Source organism: Scophthalmus maximus, chromosome 4 (assembly GCF_022379125.1).
Source record: "Scophthalmus maximus strain ysfricsl-2021 chromosome 4, ASM2237912v1, whole genome shotgun sequence".
NCBI classification, from domain to species: Eukaryota; Metazoa; Chordata; class Actinopteri; order Pleuronectiformes; family Scophthalmidae; genus Scophthalmus; species Scophthalmus maximus.
The window spans coordinates 4,802,627-4,816,093 of record NC_061518.1 but is presented as its reverse complement, the minus strand read 5'-3'; the positions used below and the strand labels follow the sequence as shown (position 1 = coordinate 4,816,093).

The following is a 13,467-nucleotide window of genomic DNA, read 5'->3' as shown; positions in this document are numbered from 1 at the left end:
ATTGGCTTCACATGTTTGGAGCCTATATAAAAATGTCTACTTCTTTCCCTTCTGTGGTTTGGTTGTGTTTAATTTAGCCTTTCGTTTATGTTCTCGGTAATCAAGGAAAGCTTTATTTTTTTTTCTGTTAGTCTTAAAAACGTTTACTTAAATTGGATGCCTCCATATTGTAATTTCCTTATACAAGAACATTACTTATTTTAGTATGAATTTTCTCATTTGAAATAACATGACATTATGACTTGAGCAAGACATTGAGAATCTATTAAGGCATAAAAAATGTCAATGACAGCAGATCAGTATCCGCTGTGTGCGTCTCTCTTTTCTCCATGTTGGCTGAAGCGATATACTTTGAGTCTGTGAAGTTCAACAATTGATGAATGTCTGTTTTGACATTTGTCATTGGAAAGAAACAATAAAACTGACGTTGATCATGAAGATAATGTTTAGACTAACCCCCCGTAAGTAGGAGAAAGCTACATAAGAGTAAACAAACCCAACACCTCCAAAAGACAACAGCTGAATGAATTACGAGCCAGACACCGCCGGTAATGCTTAAACACCTTTATTGTGCCCAATCGGAACATACTCCACAACTGTCAGTAGCAGCAAACTTGGCAGACCACAATGAGGTAGACTTTCAAAACTCTAAAAAGCAGCTGGGCTAAGGGACAACAAGCTCAGCATGACAAACTTAATGGATAAAGAAAAGACACTTTGTCTTTGGCACACAGCTTATTACGCATTAATGTCCAACTGGAACAGGAAGGCAAAATGGGATAAGAAAGCATGAAATCGTTTACCGGGGTCTACTCAAGCTCTGATAGGTCGATAGATAAGTTTATCAGCTCAGTGGATGTTCGTTACATTCAACAGGAAACAAGCAGCTGTTCTAACTAAAAGGCGCGTCCCCCTGCTGATGTACAAAAAAGTGATTAAAAACCACCGCCACCTCTCCACACGTGCAAATTAAAAAGTGCAAAAAATCAAAAACTATGTATCATCAAATGTTCATTCACTCGAGTCGCGGCGGGATCCGACGGTTGCTTGAGAAGCGACGGACGACCGGTCGAGACGCATCGGTACTATCGTTACATACATTTAATAAAGCTAGACCAACTGGTGAAAGTAGGACTTCCAACATTTTGTGCCCATTCAGTTGAAATTTGGGAGGGCGAATTTAAAAAAGGAAAATAGCCACAGGGAAAATGTATGAGGGGGAAAAAAACAAAAAGGAAAAAATAAAACGGGGGATTTTCCCATAAACAGCCGCCTGGTAGAATTCTGTTCAAAATGTTCATGTCATGACTTAAAACCGTTTGTGTACAAATTAGTAAAAAACTGCGTAAAAATGTCTGAAATGCGACTGGTTTAAATGAAGCCCAACGTTCAACTCCCAAAAGTAAGAAACACCAGTTGGCTTGCACAGGAAAAAACAGATGCCAACTGGGGGTAGGGGGATGGGGGGACAAAAATAAAAAATTTAAAGGCACTGTATGGCATTTGCCAATGAACGGCAATGAGACTTTGCGTGATTGCTCTCCACTATGCAACACATGTAAACGAAAAAAAGAAAAAAGGGGAAAAAAGAAAAAACGAAATGGCATTTTTCGTCCACTTCTTAGCCTCAGGCTGACTCCCCATCTTTCGGTCTGGCCACAAGTCGGGGAAAATGCATAAGAGTGAAGGGCCCCTCGTCTCCCCCGATACGGTCACTGTGCATAGTGCCACTGTGAACAACAGCAAAAATGTAGCAAGTGCAAAAGTGAACATTCTCTACAGTGATATCCCCAGTGCCTGGTGGAGCGCCATGGTGCCCTCGTGCCGAGGGACGTCCGGCACCCGTGCTCTCCTTGGCGGGCAGCCCCGCCCCCGTCGAGAGGGGGCTCGGTCCTCTGGCCCTTCAGAGTGGTTCGGATCCAGCCGCTCTAGCTGGAGTCTCGGTTCTTCTGGTTGCGCATGAGGGGCCGGTGGTTGCTCAGGATGTCCATGGAGTGCTGCCAGTGCCAGCAGGAGCGGCAGTAGTACTTGAAGCAGGCCTGCGTGTCAGAGGACAGAGGAGCAGAGTTGTACGCTGCTGTGACCAAGGTAATCCTCCTCAAACGGAATTCATTCACAGCCGCACAAAACGGCAATTTGAACGATAATTCTGCTTTATTAGAAATTAATCTCGACTAGTATTGGTGTTTGTTTCTATCTGTTACAGGACTGGACATTCTGCACTCAAGCTGGTTTTTGAAACAGAAATACAAGGTGTCTGTATTTCTGTTTGTCCTCACAGGTCTTATAAGAGTCCTTGGACAATCAGGTTGATTAACAAAACTAAAACAAGACTAGTGTCTGTACTTTCTTGTGCAGTGAGGGATTATTACGGTTACAGTTAGGTGGGTCACACATGAGGCATAAGTGTTAATCATCTGCTTGTTTCTTGCGGTGGCTTTTGTTTTTTTTACAAAGTTGTGTTCTCAGATCGCCACAATTAACTTTGTACATGAAGTACATTGAAAACAGGATACATTTTATAATATCCCAGAACCATCGTGTAGAGGATATTCATCAAATATTTTAGGCGACCAAAAGTTATGGTTTAGTTCAGTTTAACTACCATTTTTATTTAATTTACGAAACTATTTATTTACCTTTTCACTCAAAACGATAATGACATTTCTCTTTAATGGATTATCATCATAAACATCATCATTCCTTATGAATAGCACTTCAACCAGGTGGCTTTTGATTTACACTCATGGCTGAAACATTTGTTATTCCAGGGACATTAAAACAATCTGGTCTAGAACGAGATGCTTCGACAGAGTTCTGGTCGGACTTAGTGACCCTGATTATTAAGAAGCCTCCTCTGCTGCTAAGACAGATACTGCTAGAAGATTTTCTGACCTGGTCTCTGCAGAAGAAAGGCCCGGGTTGGCGAAGGCAAACTTGACACATGGAGTCTTCCAGGTACGGGTCGATCTGGACCTGAGGGGGGGAGACGAGGACGAGGGGTTGGCATTACAGCGGGCTCAGTGGGGAGAGGGCATTTCTACAGAGCCCCCTTAGGCTTTGAGAAAAGAAAGAAAAATGAGCCAGTGGTTCCGTACCCAGAGTTTAGTAATTAAAACCAGCGGACCATTCACAAGTTAGAAAGATTCCACCACTGTGGAGAAGAACCTGCCGATTAAGGCGTTGAAGCAGATCTTTGTGATACCTGATACCTTCACTTGATTGGCAGCAGCTGAGCCTCTGTAGAGGGTAAATGACCAATCACACGGCGTCTTACCTTCTTTGTAAACTTGGGTGTTTTAATCTCCACAAACGCGGCGCACACAGCCTTCAGGTAACTGCGCTGGTTGTTAAAAGTGACACGTCCAGAGCCTGACGACAAGAACGGTAATCCAGTCAGTCATGATTCAAAATATTCTGCACCGATAACAGATAATTTGATTGCACAATTCTAGACTCTGCAGATCGTTCAGACGGTGCGAACCATTGAAGTCGATCTGACTCAAATCCTCATGTTCTAAAGTGGAAATCTACACTTTTAATTTGCCTCCATGAAAAACACTGAATGCATTGCAAAAAAATATACATGCAAGATATTTTTTCATGAGTGCAACATATGCCTATATCCTTACTTTATTCATTCCGGCACCGTGCCATGGTTAAAAAGCAGTACAACTGGACGATTTCACGACTAACCACTGATTCACAGATTGTTAAATGGGGCAGGAGTCTCCCCTTCTGTCGATCGTTCAGCTCTCGTACAACCAAACTGTCACTGGTCGGACAATCGCCCGTGTAAGTTTTCTTAAGGAGAAAACAGCAGAGACTATTCAAACTTATTTAACCTTTACATGGGAGCTGGCGGCAAACTAACTGACACCATGTGAAGAAAGTCAGTGTGGCCCTATTTTGCTAAATGATGAAAAAAAGAATTTCATATCAAAGCTCAACATGGAATATCATCTAAAAACCATATGCCAACTTGTGGCTTTGAGTGTCAACATATCAGAATTGGTATATTTCAATACATGTGGTCCAATATTGATTTGATATCTTGCAAATACTAGAGTTTTATGTGTATTTATAAGTCATTTATGCTAATAAGGCTACCAGGTGGAGTGCGCCAACTGCAGATTTTAGTCTAGAGATTTTTTTCCCCCCAGCGATCAATAAACTGGTGGAAGAGCAAGTACGATTTCATTTAACTCCTTTGTTTGACTTCAGCCCTAGATTATGCTAGTGACAACTCAATGTTGAATTTGTGTAAGCTGCTAATGCCCAATGTCTACAAACTGCGTGCACATACTCAAGTTCGACTTTCCCCTTTGCATGTTGTCCCTGGATCAAGACGTCTCACCTATGGGGTACTTGTGCTTGTCCGTGTCGATGCCGGCGTACATGACTCCTCCAAACAGGTCGTTCATGATGCTGGCCAGCGCCTCGGCATTCAACATGCCGTGCAGTGCGCCGACAAACACCGTCTTGCTGGGGTCCAGACGCTGGGCAGGGCAGCGCACGTAGTTGCTGTCGGAGATCACCCAGGGGATGACCTGCACCTAAAGCGACAAGGCCGGAGAGACATTTTGATTAAAAGTCAAGAATTATCTGATGTATGGCTGCAACTGTGCAGCCATACAGCAAATAATCCTACCATATAAGATATTACCAGTGAATGTTTGGCATTTTTGCTTTTGAAATTACTTCAGTAGGCTATTGATCAATCTGTTGAATCAAATTATCATTTCAGCGCTACTGTGATATGAGGATAAATAAGCAAAATTACAACAGTGCAAATTCGAGAGAGAGAAACAGCTCTACAGTGATGCAAATCTGATTGTTATTAAAGGGATAGTTCAGTGATTTTGAAGTGGGGTTGTATGAGTTACTTATGCATAGCTAAAATCCCTGAACAATCTCTTTAAGATATTTTAAGTGTAAAATATATGTATATGTACATTGCAGAGCATAATTTTGCCCTTTGCGTTTCTACTCACATCCTTGCATCGCATCCTGCGGCTGGACATCTTGAAGTAGTACTCTCGGTTGTCCTCTGGGTGGAACGGGTCCTGGGAGCAAGCGTGGAGCAGCGCCCGGACTGACTTCTCGTTCTCAAAAACCAGGTAAACATAGCCTACACACACACCACAGAGTAAAAGACTTTAGAACAAAGACAAAGCAAGTGAACGGGGGGACGGAATTATCTAGCCAAACGGGCTCCCCAATTTTTCGAAAAGATTGCCACAGAAGTCAGTCATTAAGTTCAATAACAATATGTCAGCCGTCTTGTGTCTTCATATTTTACAACTGACCAATATCAGGCAGTTACAGTTTTGTTTGTGCCAACAAGAGGCGGAGAACCTGCAATACCGCAGAGAAACATCGGCCACAAGTAGACACACAAACACTTAACAGGACATTTGCTGACCAAACCGAAGAACCTCAAATAAGACGAGTCAACCCAATCCAAGCATTACATCCATGCGCCATTTACTACAGGCTGATGTAAGGTGAAGCTTGTCCTTCATTCCATCCCTATAGCACCATGTTCCACGATCCAGAATCACCACTGTGTCCTCTAAATATTCAGTCAAACTCACCAGCATGCCATTGTGCGCACCACAGTGCCACCCTGAAACCAGGTAGAGGAAAAAAAAAATGTATAGCCTACCAACACGTCGTTACCTTTGGCCACATTACCTTTGGGAGGACAGCGAGGGTGCTTTCCATCCTTACCCGGCCACTCCACAGTCAGAGGACCATAACCACTGAAGGTGTTGATCAGACCAGCTGGAGAGAAGGTGGCGGGAGAGAGAATGGAGACGAAGCCGTCAGTCACTGGACAAACACATTTCTGAATTAGGTAGATGCCTTGTAAAGGGAAGCAAACGGAGAAAGCTACAATGATAATCAGCCGACAGAAAATGAAACATTATCAATTAAGCCGCGTTTCCACCGCAGGAACTCGACCGCAGGAACCAGGGTATAAATTTAGTTCCCGGGTAATTTATTTCTTGAAAAAGACCCTGCTCGGGAGATAGTACTAACCAAAGGTTCAGGAACTATGGGGGCGGGGCTGCAGTGCTGAAGAATTGTGATTGGCCGGGTACTCGCCGCATTATATTTAAAAAAAATTAAAAAAAATAGAATATATATATATATTTCACCCGGCATGTTCATAAGCAGGTGTGCTGCTGCAAGCTCACTACTGTTGTTTTTTTAACCACACTTCTTCGTCATGGACACGCAGAAGAGAAGCTACGATAGATGGACCGACGACGAGGTGCAGGCTCTGCTGAGCATTCTCGCCGAGGACGATATCCTGCTGGAGTTCGGCCTGATTTGCATAAGCTTCCCTGAACTTCCGGCCGCGGGGGAAACACAGAAAAGAGTGGGCCAAAGGATCCTCCCAGTTCCTGGAAGGGTAGTTTCAGAGACTTATAGTTCCTGGTACTTTTGGTGGAAACGCAGCTTTAGTTGTTTCAGTAGTTTTGGGGGGAAAAATTGCAGGATTGCACTGATCGTACCTAGTAGCCTCATCAGCTTCTATGAATCATAATAAAGTGAGTATTTCCGTCATCAAATCATTCTAACCAATTAAAATAAAGAAATATTGAGTCGTTGAGGACGGTATTTAAAGCGCTCCGTCCTGCAACACGTCCCAAAATTTTGTAGAAACAGTTAAAAGTGGAATTATAGATTGCAGCACAGCCACATTAAGGCTGCTAACCCACTGCACCGCAACATTTAGGCTAATAAGAATCTATAAAAGCAACTCAGAAGAGTTGGTATGGCACTGTGACATTCAGCAGCGAGCACGTTGGCGGCGGCAGCAGCAGCAGCAGTTACCCTCTGTGATGTCCCAGGGCACGCCACCGAGGAAGACCTTGCAGGAATACAGAGGATCCTTGTTGTTCCTGGGAGGCAGCTGACCGCTCCAGGTGAACGTGGCCTCGTTCACAGCTGACGAGTTGAAAAGGAAAGGTCGGCCAAAATTCACAGGTCACAGTAGTGCACACAAGGGTTGGATGCGGCATTGCAAGTGTTGTTTTTGTTTTTTTGATTTACCTGCAGCTTGCCTGTGCAAGCGGGCCTCCCTCTCGATGCTGAACGTGTCATCCGACTGGTCGAGCATGTCGGCGCCGGGCCACGGGGAGCCGGTGCGCCAGCGGCGAGAAACGGCCGAGGAGGGACTGTCACTGGATGGCGGGGTCAGGGGAGAGCTGGAGTCCTGGGGGTCCAGGCGAGAGCCCAGTCGCATCAGGTCCTTCTGCATGCTCGAAGCAAGGTAAGGCAGGGGAGGGGAAATGCGCAGGGTCGACTGGAGAGAAAGACAAAGTCCACACAATTGAACCTCAATGAGGACATGAAGTGACTGATGTGGCCACCAATACAAGCTACCGCTCAGCATATTTGCCCCAGCGTTTGATGAAACGCCACAGTGGGCGGCCCCGTCGAGGTTTGAGACCACCCGAACAACCCGGCGTGCGGAGCAGGAGCTGCAGAGTGAGTGTGGTGCGTCTCACCAGCATGTCACACAGGTGGTCGGAGCCAGAGCTGAAGCCACTGGTCTCGGAGTCTTCGGGACTGCTGGAGCGCGAGTCCAGGAAGGAGCTGGAGTCCAGTCGGTTCGCCATGCGAGCCATGCTGGGGAACTTCTCCAGGAAGTCAGCAGTCATGCTCATGGACTCGGGGGGCAAGTAGCCCGGGGGCTTGCCGAGGATGCTACTGAAGGGACTGTTCAGGATACCCAGCACTGTAGGAAAACCGATCGGGACAAGAGTATATGAGATGACGCCAAATAGTTCCAAGTAGCCGAGGCAGTCTGTTTCTGGAGGTAGATGAACAAAACTGAGAGAAAAAAAACGTGACGCGCGTGTGCTGAGTCTACTCAGTCATATCGATCGGCCAGGCGTCGAGCTGCACTGCTCCTTTTTCCTCATTCGTTTCTTCGCAAATGGACGAGTGACAGTATTTTCGCTTTCACATTTGACGTTTGGTAACTCAACACAATCTTTGTCACAGAAGCTACACACCTAAAAACACTTTAGGAAAATTACTGGAGGCCATTTAATCCAGCACAGTCCAGCGATGGCCGAGCAGTCACTCCCCCAAGTATTACCCAGCGTCTTCCTCCTGCATGAGCGGGTGAGTCAGCTGGCAGCTGAGACTGGACACGTACAGTACGTACTGCGTGGCCCGTAGCGGCGAACATGCGGCTCTGAGGGAGGGTTATTCAGCTGTAGGCTGCATTCAAAGCTCTGTCCTACTTTGTTGGGGGCCCAGTTTTAAAAAAGCTCCAAATGCTGAAGTTATGCTGGGTCAGTTTGGACATGCGGCGATTGAAACGACAAGCTCTACAAAATGGGTCAGAACAAAACAAAAAATGGGACATGGTTATAGTCTAAAGAGCGTGACGGCGCAAATGTCAGAATCGATCTCATCTTCGCTCTCATGTTGTGCCAGCGTGTGATCACGCTTCTCCCGTTGTTGCTGACTAAACCTACGAACTCGGCACGAAACGACGGGGATACACTTAAATGTTTGGACCAAGCCTACAGAGAGAGGACGATTAGGGTTAAGGGGAGAAGGAAAGTGGCTTCACTGTTTGTGCTTTGTGGATTAGTAGAGATGCAGCAAAGGCAAAAGTGCCACATCATCCTCCCTGGTGACGCTACAGCTCGTTCCAACACAGACACACTGCTGCTAATAACCAACCATTACATGTTTCAATAGCAATGAGGGCTACACACACACACACACACACACACACACACACACACACACACACACACACACACACACACACACACACACACACACACACACACACACACACACACACACACACACACACACACACACACACACACACACACACACACACACACACACACACACACACACACACACACACACACACACGGCAGAGCAGAGCACACAGCCGAACAGATGCTACGATATCTACGCTCATGTACAAATTAATGGGGTCATGGGAGAGCAAACAGACTGACTACTACCAACCGGAACAGAAAACTGAGCTGCAGGTTTTTTTTGCTGTGAATCCCAAATACATTCAGGTAAACACAAAGGGCCTGGTACTTACTGGAGGGTGAGCTAGTCTGAGCATGGGAGGGGGAGGCGTGTGCGTCCGTCTCCTGGCTGCTCCAGGGTCTGTCCCAGCCGGACAGACGGAGAGACTGGAGGCCCAGGCCCAGGTCTGTGACACCCGGCGAGCCCCTGGATGAGGGAATCTCCTGGGAACCGGGCATGACACCACAGTTGGGGAAGAGCATCCTCCTGCTGCCCACTGCAGCCAGCTCCGACTCTTTTTTGGTCCAAGAGCCGGTTCAGAGAAGGGGAGAGAGGGAGAGGAGTTAGAACAGAAACCGCCGCTTTCGGTCTGCGCGTACAAGGAAAGACAGCAGGGAGAGATTAGTTAACACAAAGCAAAGAGAAAAAATCTCATTAAAAAAAAAGGAAAAAAAAAAGATGAAAACTTTCTCCATCGCCACGTCTCCCCCTACCCTGGCCGACGGGGGAGCTAACCTTCTGCTTCTGTGCCCGGTGCAACTGCCATGCATCTCCGTCCGCATCACTGACCCACCTAGCAGCATGTGACATGGCTGCTGATGCACTCGCACACCCCTGCTAATGACATCAGCGCCCCCCCCCCCCACAGCCACCTCCCTCCCTCCCTCCCTCCCTCCTTGCCTAACAACTGTGTAATGAAAAATTCCTGTCAGAGCAATTGGCTTGTTGAAAGAAGTGCTCCCCTCTCTGGTAGGCACAGCACGTCTCTGAGGCGGAGAAGGGGAAGGAAGCCGCCACCACCAACGCCGCCGCCACCGCCGCCGCTGCCGTCGCTGCTGCTGCTGCTCGCACTGTGTCTAGCCTCGTTTCCCCGAGTGAGCCGACAGCGGCGGGGAGGGAGAGGGAGGCGAGGGGCAGAGCTACGGCAGCACGGTGGGAGGCAGCATGGGAGAGGGGAGCGAATGACTCAGCACACAAAGTACTCAGAGGATGCTCTGATAAAAAAAAACAATAAAAAAAAAACAACTCATTTCCAACCATTGTACTCATTCGGTTGATTTGGTTTTCTTTTTCGGACACAAGCGCGGGCAGGAAACGGGCACGCGGAGCCTTCGCTTGCAACACAAGCAGCTGACCGATCAGATGTGGAGGACGTTAGAGATGTGCACCGCCAGCTCCTCCCTGCCCTCTCCAGGCCTGGAACGCGTCCAGCAGCAGCAGCAGCCCTGATTCAGCAACACAAGGCTGGGGTTGGACGGGGGCAGCGAGGCCACGCGAGCAGGAGTTCAGCTCAAGATCCAATTTAACTTCTTTTTTTTTTTCTTGTTGCCCACTTCAAAAGTTGCATAACGTCCGCGTCGTGATGGCATCATAGTACAACTCCTATCATCTGAGACAAGTGTGGTAGTCACAAGTGCAGACATGCCCTTAGCAAATTAGATATGCAGGGACAGGACGCAGGCAGAGTGCAGAGTTTAAATCTTGGCAAATCTCACTCCTGGGGTAAAGAAAAAAAAAAAGGGACTTGAGAATTGCTGCAATGCTGCAGACGGCGATGCACCATGAATCAGCTGCTGGCACTCGGAACGAAGGTGACAAGGTGAATGAGGTCTAACAGATGGTAATTCTTATTGAGAAAGTGAAAAGTGCTCCTTCGTTGACGGGGGTGGGGGGGTTGGTGGTGCAGCTTCTCACCAATAGAATAATCCACCCGTGTTTAAATGAACTAAGGGAATTTAACCTTGCGTTCAGGCTGCTTTACCGGTTTCCTAGTTTAAAATGTGTCGCACACAACAGAAATATGAAATGTTCCATCACAACTTATCAGAGCTGAAGGTGAAGTCTTCAAATGTGTCGTTTGAACAAACCATCCACTCGTTTGAGAAGCTCAAATTAAAAGAATGCGTTTCCTTGTTCGTCACCCATTTCTTTGAAAACTTCATATGAGGAAAAGGAGAAAAAAAACTCGCTAATCAAAACAGATTATTAATCCCTTTAGCTCGACTGGAGGAGGATAGTGGAGTCTTGTCCACTTTTCCTGGGAATTCTGAGATTTGAGGAAACTGGGGAGATTTTAGATTCACATCCAATCGATATCTGACGGATATTTGTGAGCGTGTGTGGTCGTGGAGCGTGACCCATCATTGATACACACACACACACACACACACACACACACACACACACACACACACACACACACACACACACACACACACACACACACACACACACACACACACACACACACACACACACACACACACACACACACACACACACACACACACACACACACACACAGGTCGCCCACTTCCTTCCAAAGAGGCCTGAATTTGGTCTCATCCCACTTGTGCTGCTTCTCATTATTAATTCTTCTGCTTTGATAAATTGGATTTCTCCCTCTTCGACCACCTTCCGTCGGCTTGTTCAACAGCCTTTTTAAATTGCCCCTTTAATTCATATATACACACACACACAAGTCTGAATGGAGCCTCCTAAGACCCGAGTGCGAGCTCTCCACTTGTGACCAGAGGGCTGGTGCTGGCACTTTACCACACAGCAGGTTGGGCTTCCCCTTGCCGCTGCCGGGCGTGGTGCACACACCGGTGAAATCCAGCGCGTTGCCCAGCATCGTGTTCATCCTGCGGAAGATGTCCGCGTTGCTGCAGGTGGACAGGGCCGGGGACTCGCTGTCCGGGCTCTCGGGCCTGCGGGGGTCGTGTCTCTGCAGGAGGAGGAGGAGAGGGATGGAGGAGGAGGAGGAGAGAGAGATGGAGGAGGAGGAGGAGAGAGAGATAGAGGAGGATGCACGACAGAAAGTCAACCTCGAGGCCTTGACACGTGGAGTAAAGTTTGGAAAAAAAAATGTCGAATTAGTCTTCAAAAAAAAAAAAGAAAGATGTCGGTGTTGCCACGTGATAAAGTTCGAGTTGGTTCAAGACCAACATTGGAATGTTCTCGTGCTTCTCTCGACTCACCAGGGAAAACGCCATGTTCGTGGACTAGCAGCCGGGGAGCAGTGTCACAGTGACGACGAGCTGCTGCGGCGGCGCACGGGGGCTCATCTTTATCAAGTCTGCGGCGTGAACCCGCTAATTAGGCTCAATTTGGTGAACGTGCGCTCGGCGAGTGGCGCGCGCGTGACCCTCGAGGGCCCCCGTCCGTCCACGTGATCCGCATCAGAAGAAGAAAAGAAGAAGAAGAAGATGGAGGAGGCCGCTCCAAAGACAACAGACAGGTCACGTGTCGCTGGCACCTGGAGGATCGTTGTTTTTCTAACTGGTTGTTATGGATACATAGATATTACAAGGATCCAAGCATTTGCTACGCAAACACATTCCGGTATATGATAATTAATATTATTATTTTATTTATATATCACCTTTCAGAAGTAGTTTTCACAAAGTGCTTTCACAAAAACATATCACAAATCACAGACAATTAAAATCAGCATTCCTACAATAATACGGTTTTCAGATCACATATCTGTATCAAATATATATATATATATATATATATATATATATATATATATAAAGACTTTACAAAAAGATATAGATAGAAAGGAATATGTCCCACTAGTATGTAGAACAAATACTGTGATATACTAAGCAAATACTAATACTTTCGTTTTTCTTAACCATATTATTATTATTATTATTATTATTATTAAACAGATATTCAAGCCATTTTGAATTTTCCTCACCCATGAGTGAAGATTGGTTCAATTCCTCCAAGTCTTTGGAGTAAGTTATTTGAAGTGATGCAATAAAAAAAAAATTGAGATGTGGCTCTTTGCTTCAAAGGTCTGGAACAAGCTTTGCATCTTACTATTGTGATTTGTTTCATTTCAAGTTTTAGATAGGGTGGAACAGCGGGACAGTGGTCAGCACCGCTGCACCTCACAGCAAGAAGGTACCTGGTTCGAATCCCGGTCCCACCCAGGGCCTCTCTGTGTAGATGTTGGATAATATGGAGGTGTCTTCATTGGTTGTAGTGTCACAGTCCATTTTATGATGCAAGAATATTGCCTTACCTTATGTTTCTGTGATAAATCAAAAAATCTGATGAAATTCTTCATGTCAGTTTAAAGAAAATTACACACAGTAGATGACAGAAACGTGAAGGGATTTTATTTGTCCAGTTACACGACTGTGTGCAGCAAAAATATCCTCTCATTTCATCCCCATTCACATACATACAAAAATATTGGGTTGTTTTTTTTTAAATTTTCCCCTCATGATTTATATATCTCGCACAAGCAAAAAGATTTTGTTCTTGCAGAAACACAATAAACCGTAAGGATTTCTTTAAAGAATGTATGGCAGATGTCTGGTCAGTCTGTACATCTGATTGATTATTCCTTCCTTATGCATACAGGTGATCAGTCATGTAATTATTGGAAAGATGGTACTTTGGAGCTTTCTCAGGTGA

At 46.1% G+C, this 13,467-nt stretch overlaps 1 protein-coding gene across 5 annotated transcripts; it reads right to left on the bottom strand.

The window, feature by feature from the left end:
* Positions 1 to 549: 549 nt before the first annotated feature.
* Positions 550 to 12,254, bottom strand: cpeb1b (cytoplasmic polyadenylation element binding protein 1b). Of its 5 annotated transcripts, none has more exons than XM_035629420.2 (12): positions 12,012 to 12,254; positions 11,587 to 11,758; positions 9,104 to 9,325; positions 7,524 to 7,753; positions 7,066 to 7,318; positions 6,847 to 6,960; positions 5,683 to 5,787; positions 4,995 to 5,131; positions 4,358 to 4,556; positions 3,278 to 3,372; positions 2,896 to 2,976; positions 550 to 2,039 (listed from the first exon to the last, which is right to left on the bottom strand). In XM_035629420.2, the coding sequence occupies exons 1-12, from the start codon at positions 12,024 to 12,026 to the stop codon at positions 1,929 to 1,931; spliced, it is 1,734 nt and encodes a 577-aa protein (XP_035485313.1). In that variant the 5' UTR covers positions 12,027 to 12,254; the 3' UTR covers positions 550 to 1,928. The 5 variants fall into 5 exon arrangements, with proteins under 5 accessions (XP_035485313.1, XP_035485315.1, XP_035485314.1 ...); XM_035629422.2 differs by having other exon boundaries at positions 11,638 to 11,758; positions 12,012 to 12,253; XM_035629421.2 differs by having other exon boundaries at positions 5,698 to 5,787; positions 12,012 to 12,251.
* Between the last annotated feature and the right edge of the window lie 1,213 nt (positions 12,255 to 13,467).

Coding starts and splice junctions, on each gene's coding strand:
- cpeb1b (XM_035629420.2), bottom strand. Junction 7,754..9,103: donor TCAGACTAGCTCACCCTCCA/GTAAGTACCAGG, acceptor GTTTTCCTACAG/TGCTGGGTATCCTGAACAGT. Junction 4,557..4,994: donor GCAGGATGCGATGCAAGGAT/GTGAGTAGAAAC, acceptor TTGTCGCTTTAG/GTGCAGGTCATCCCCTGGGT.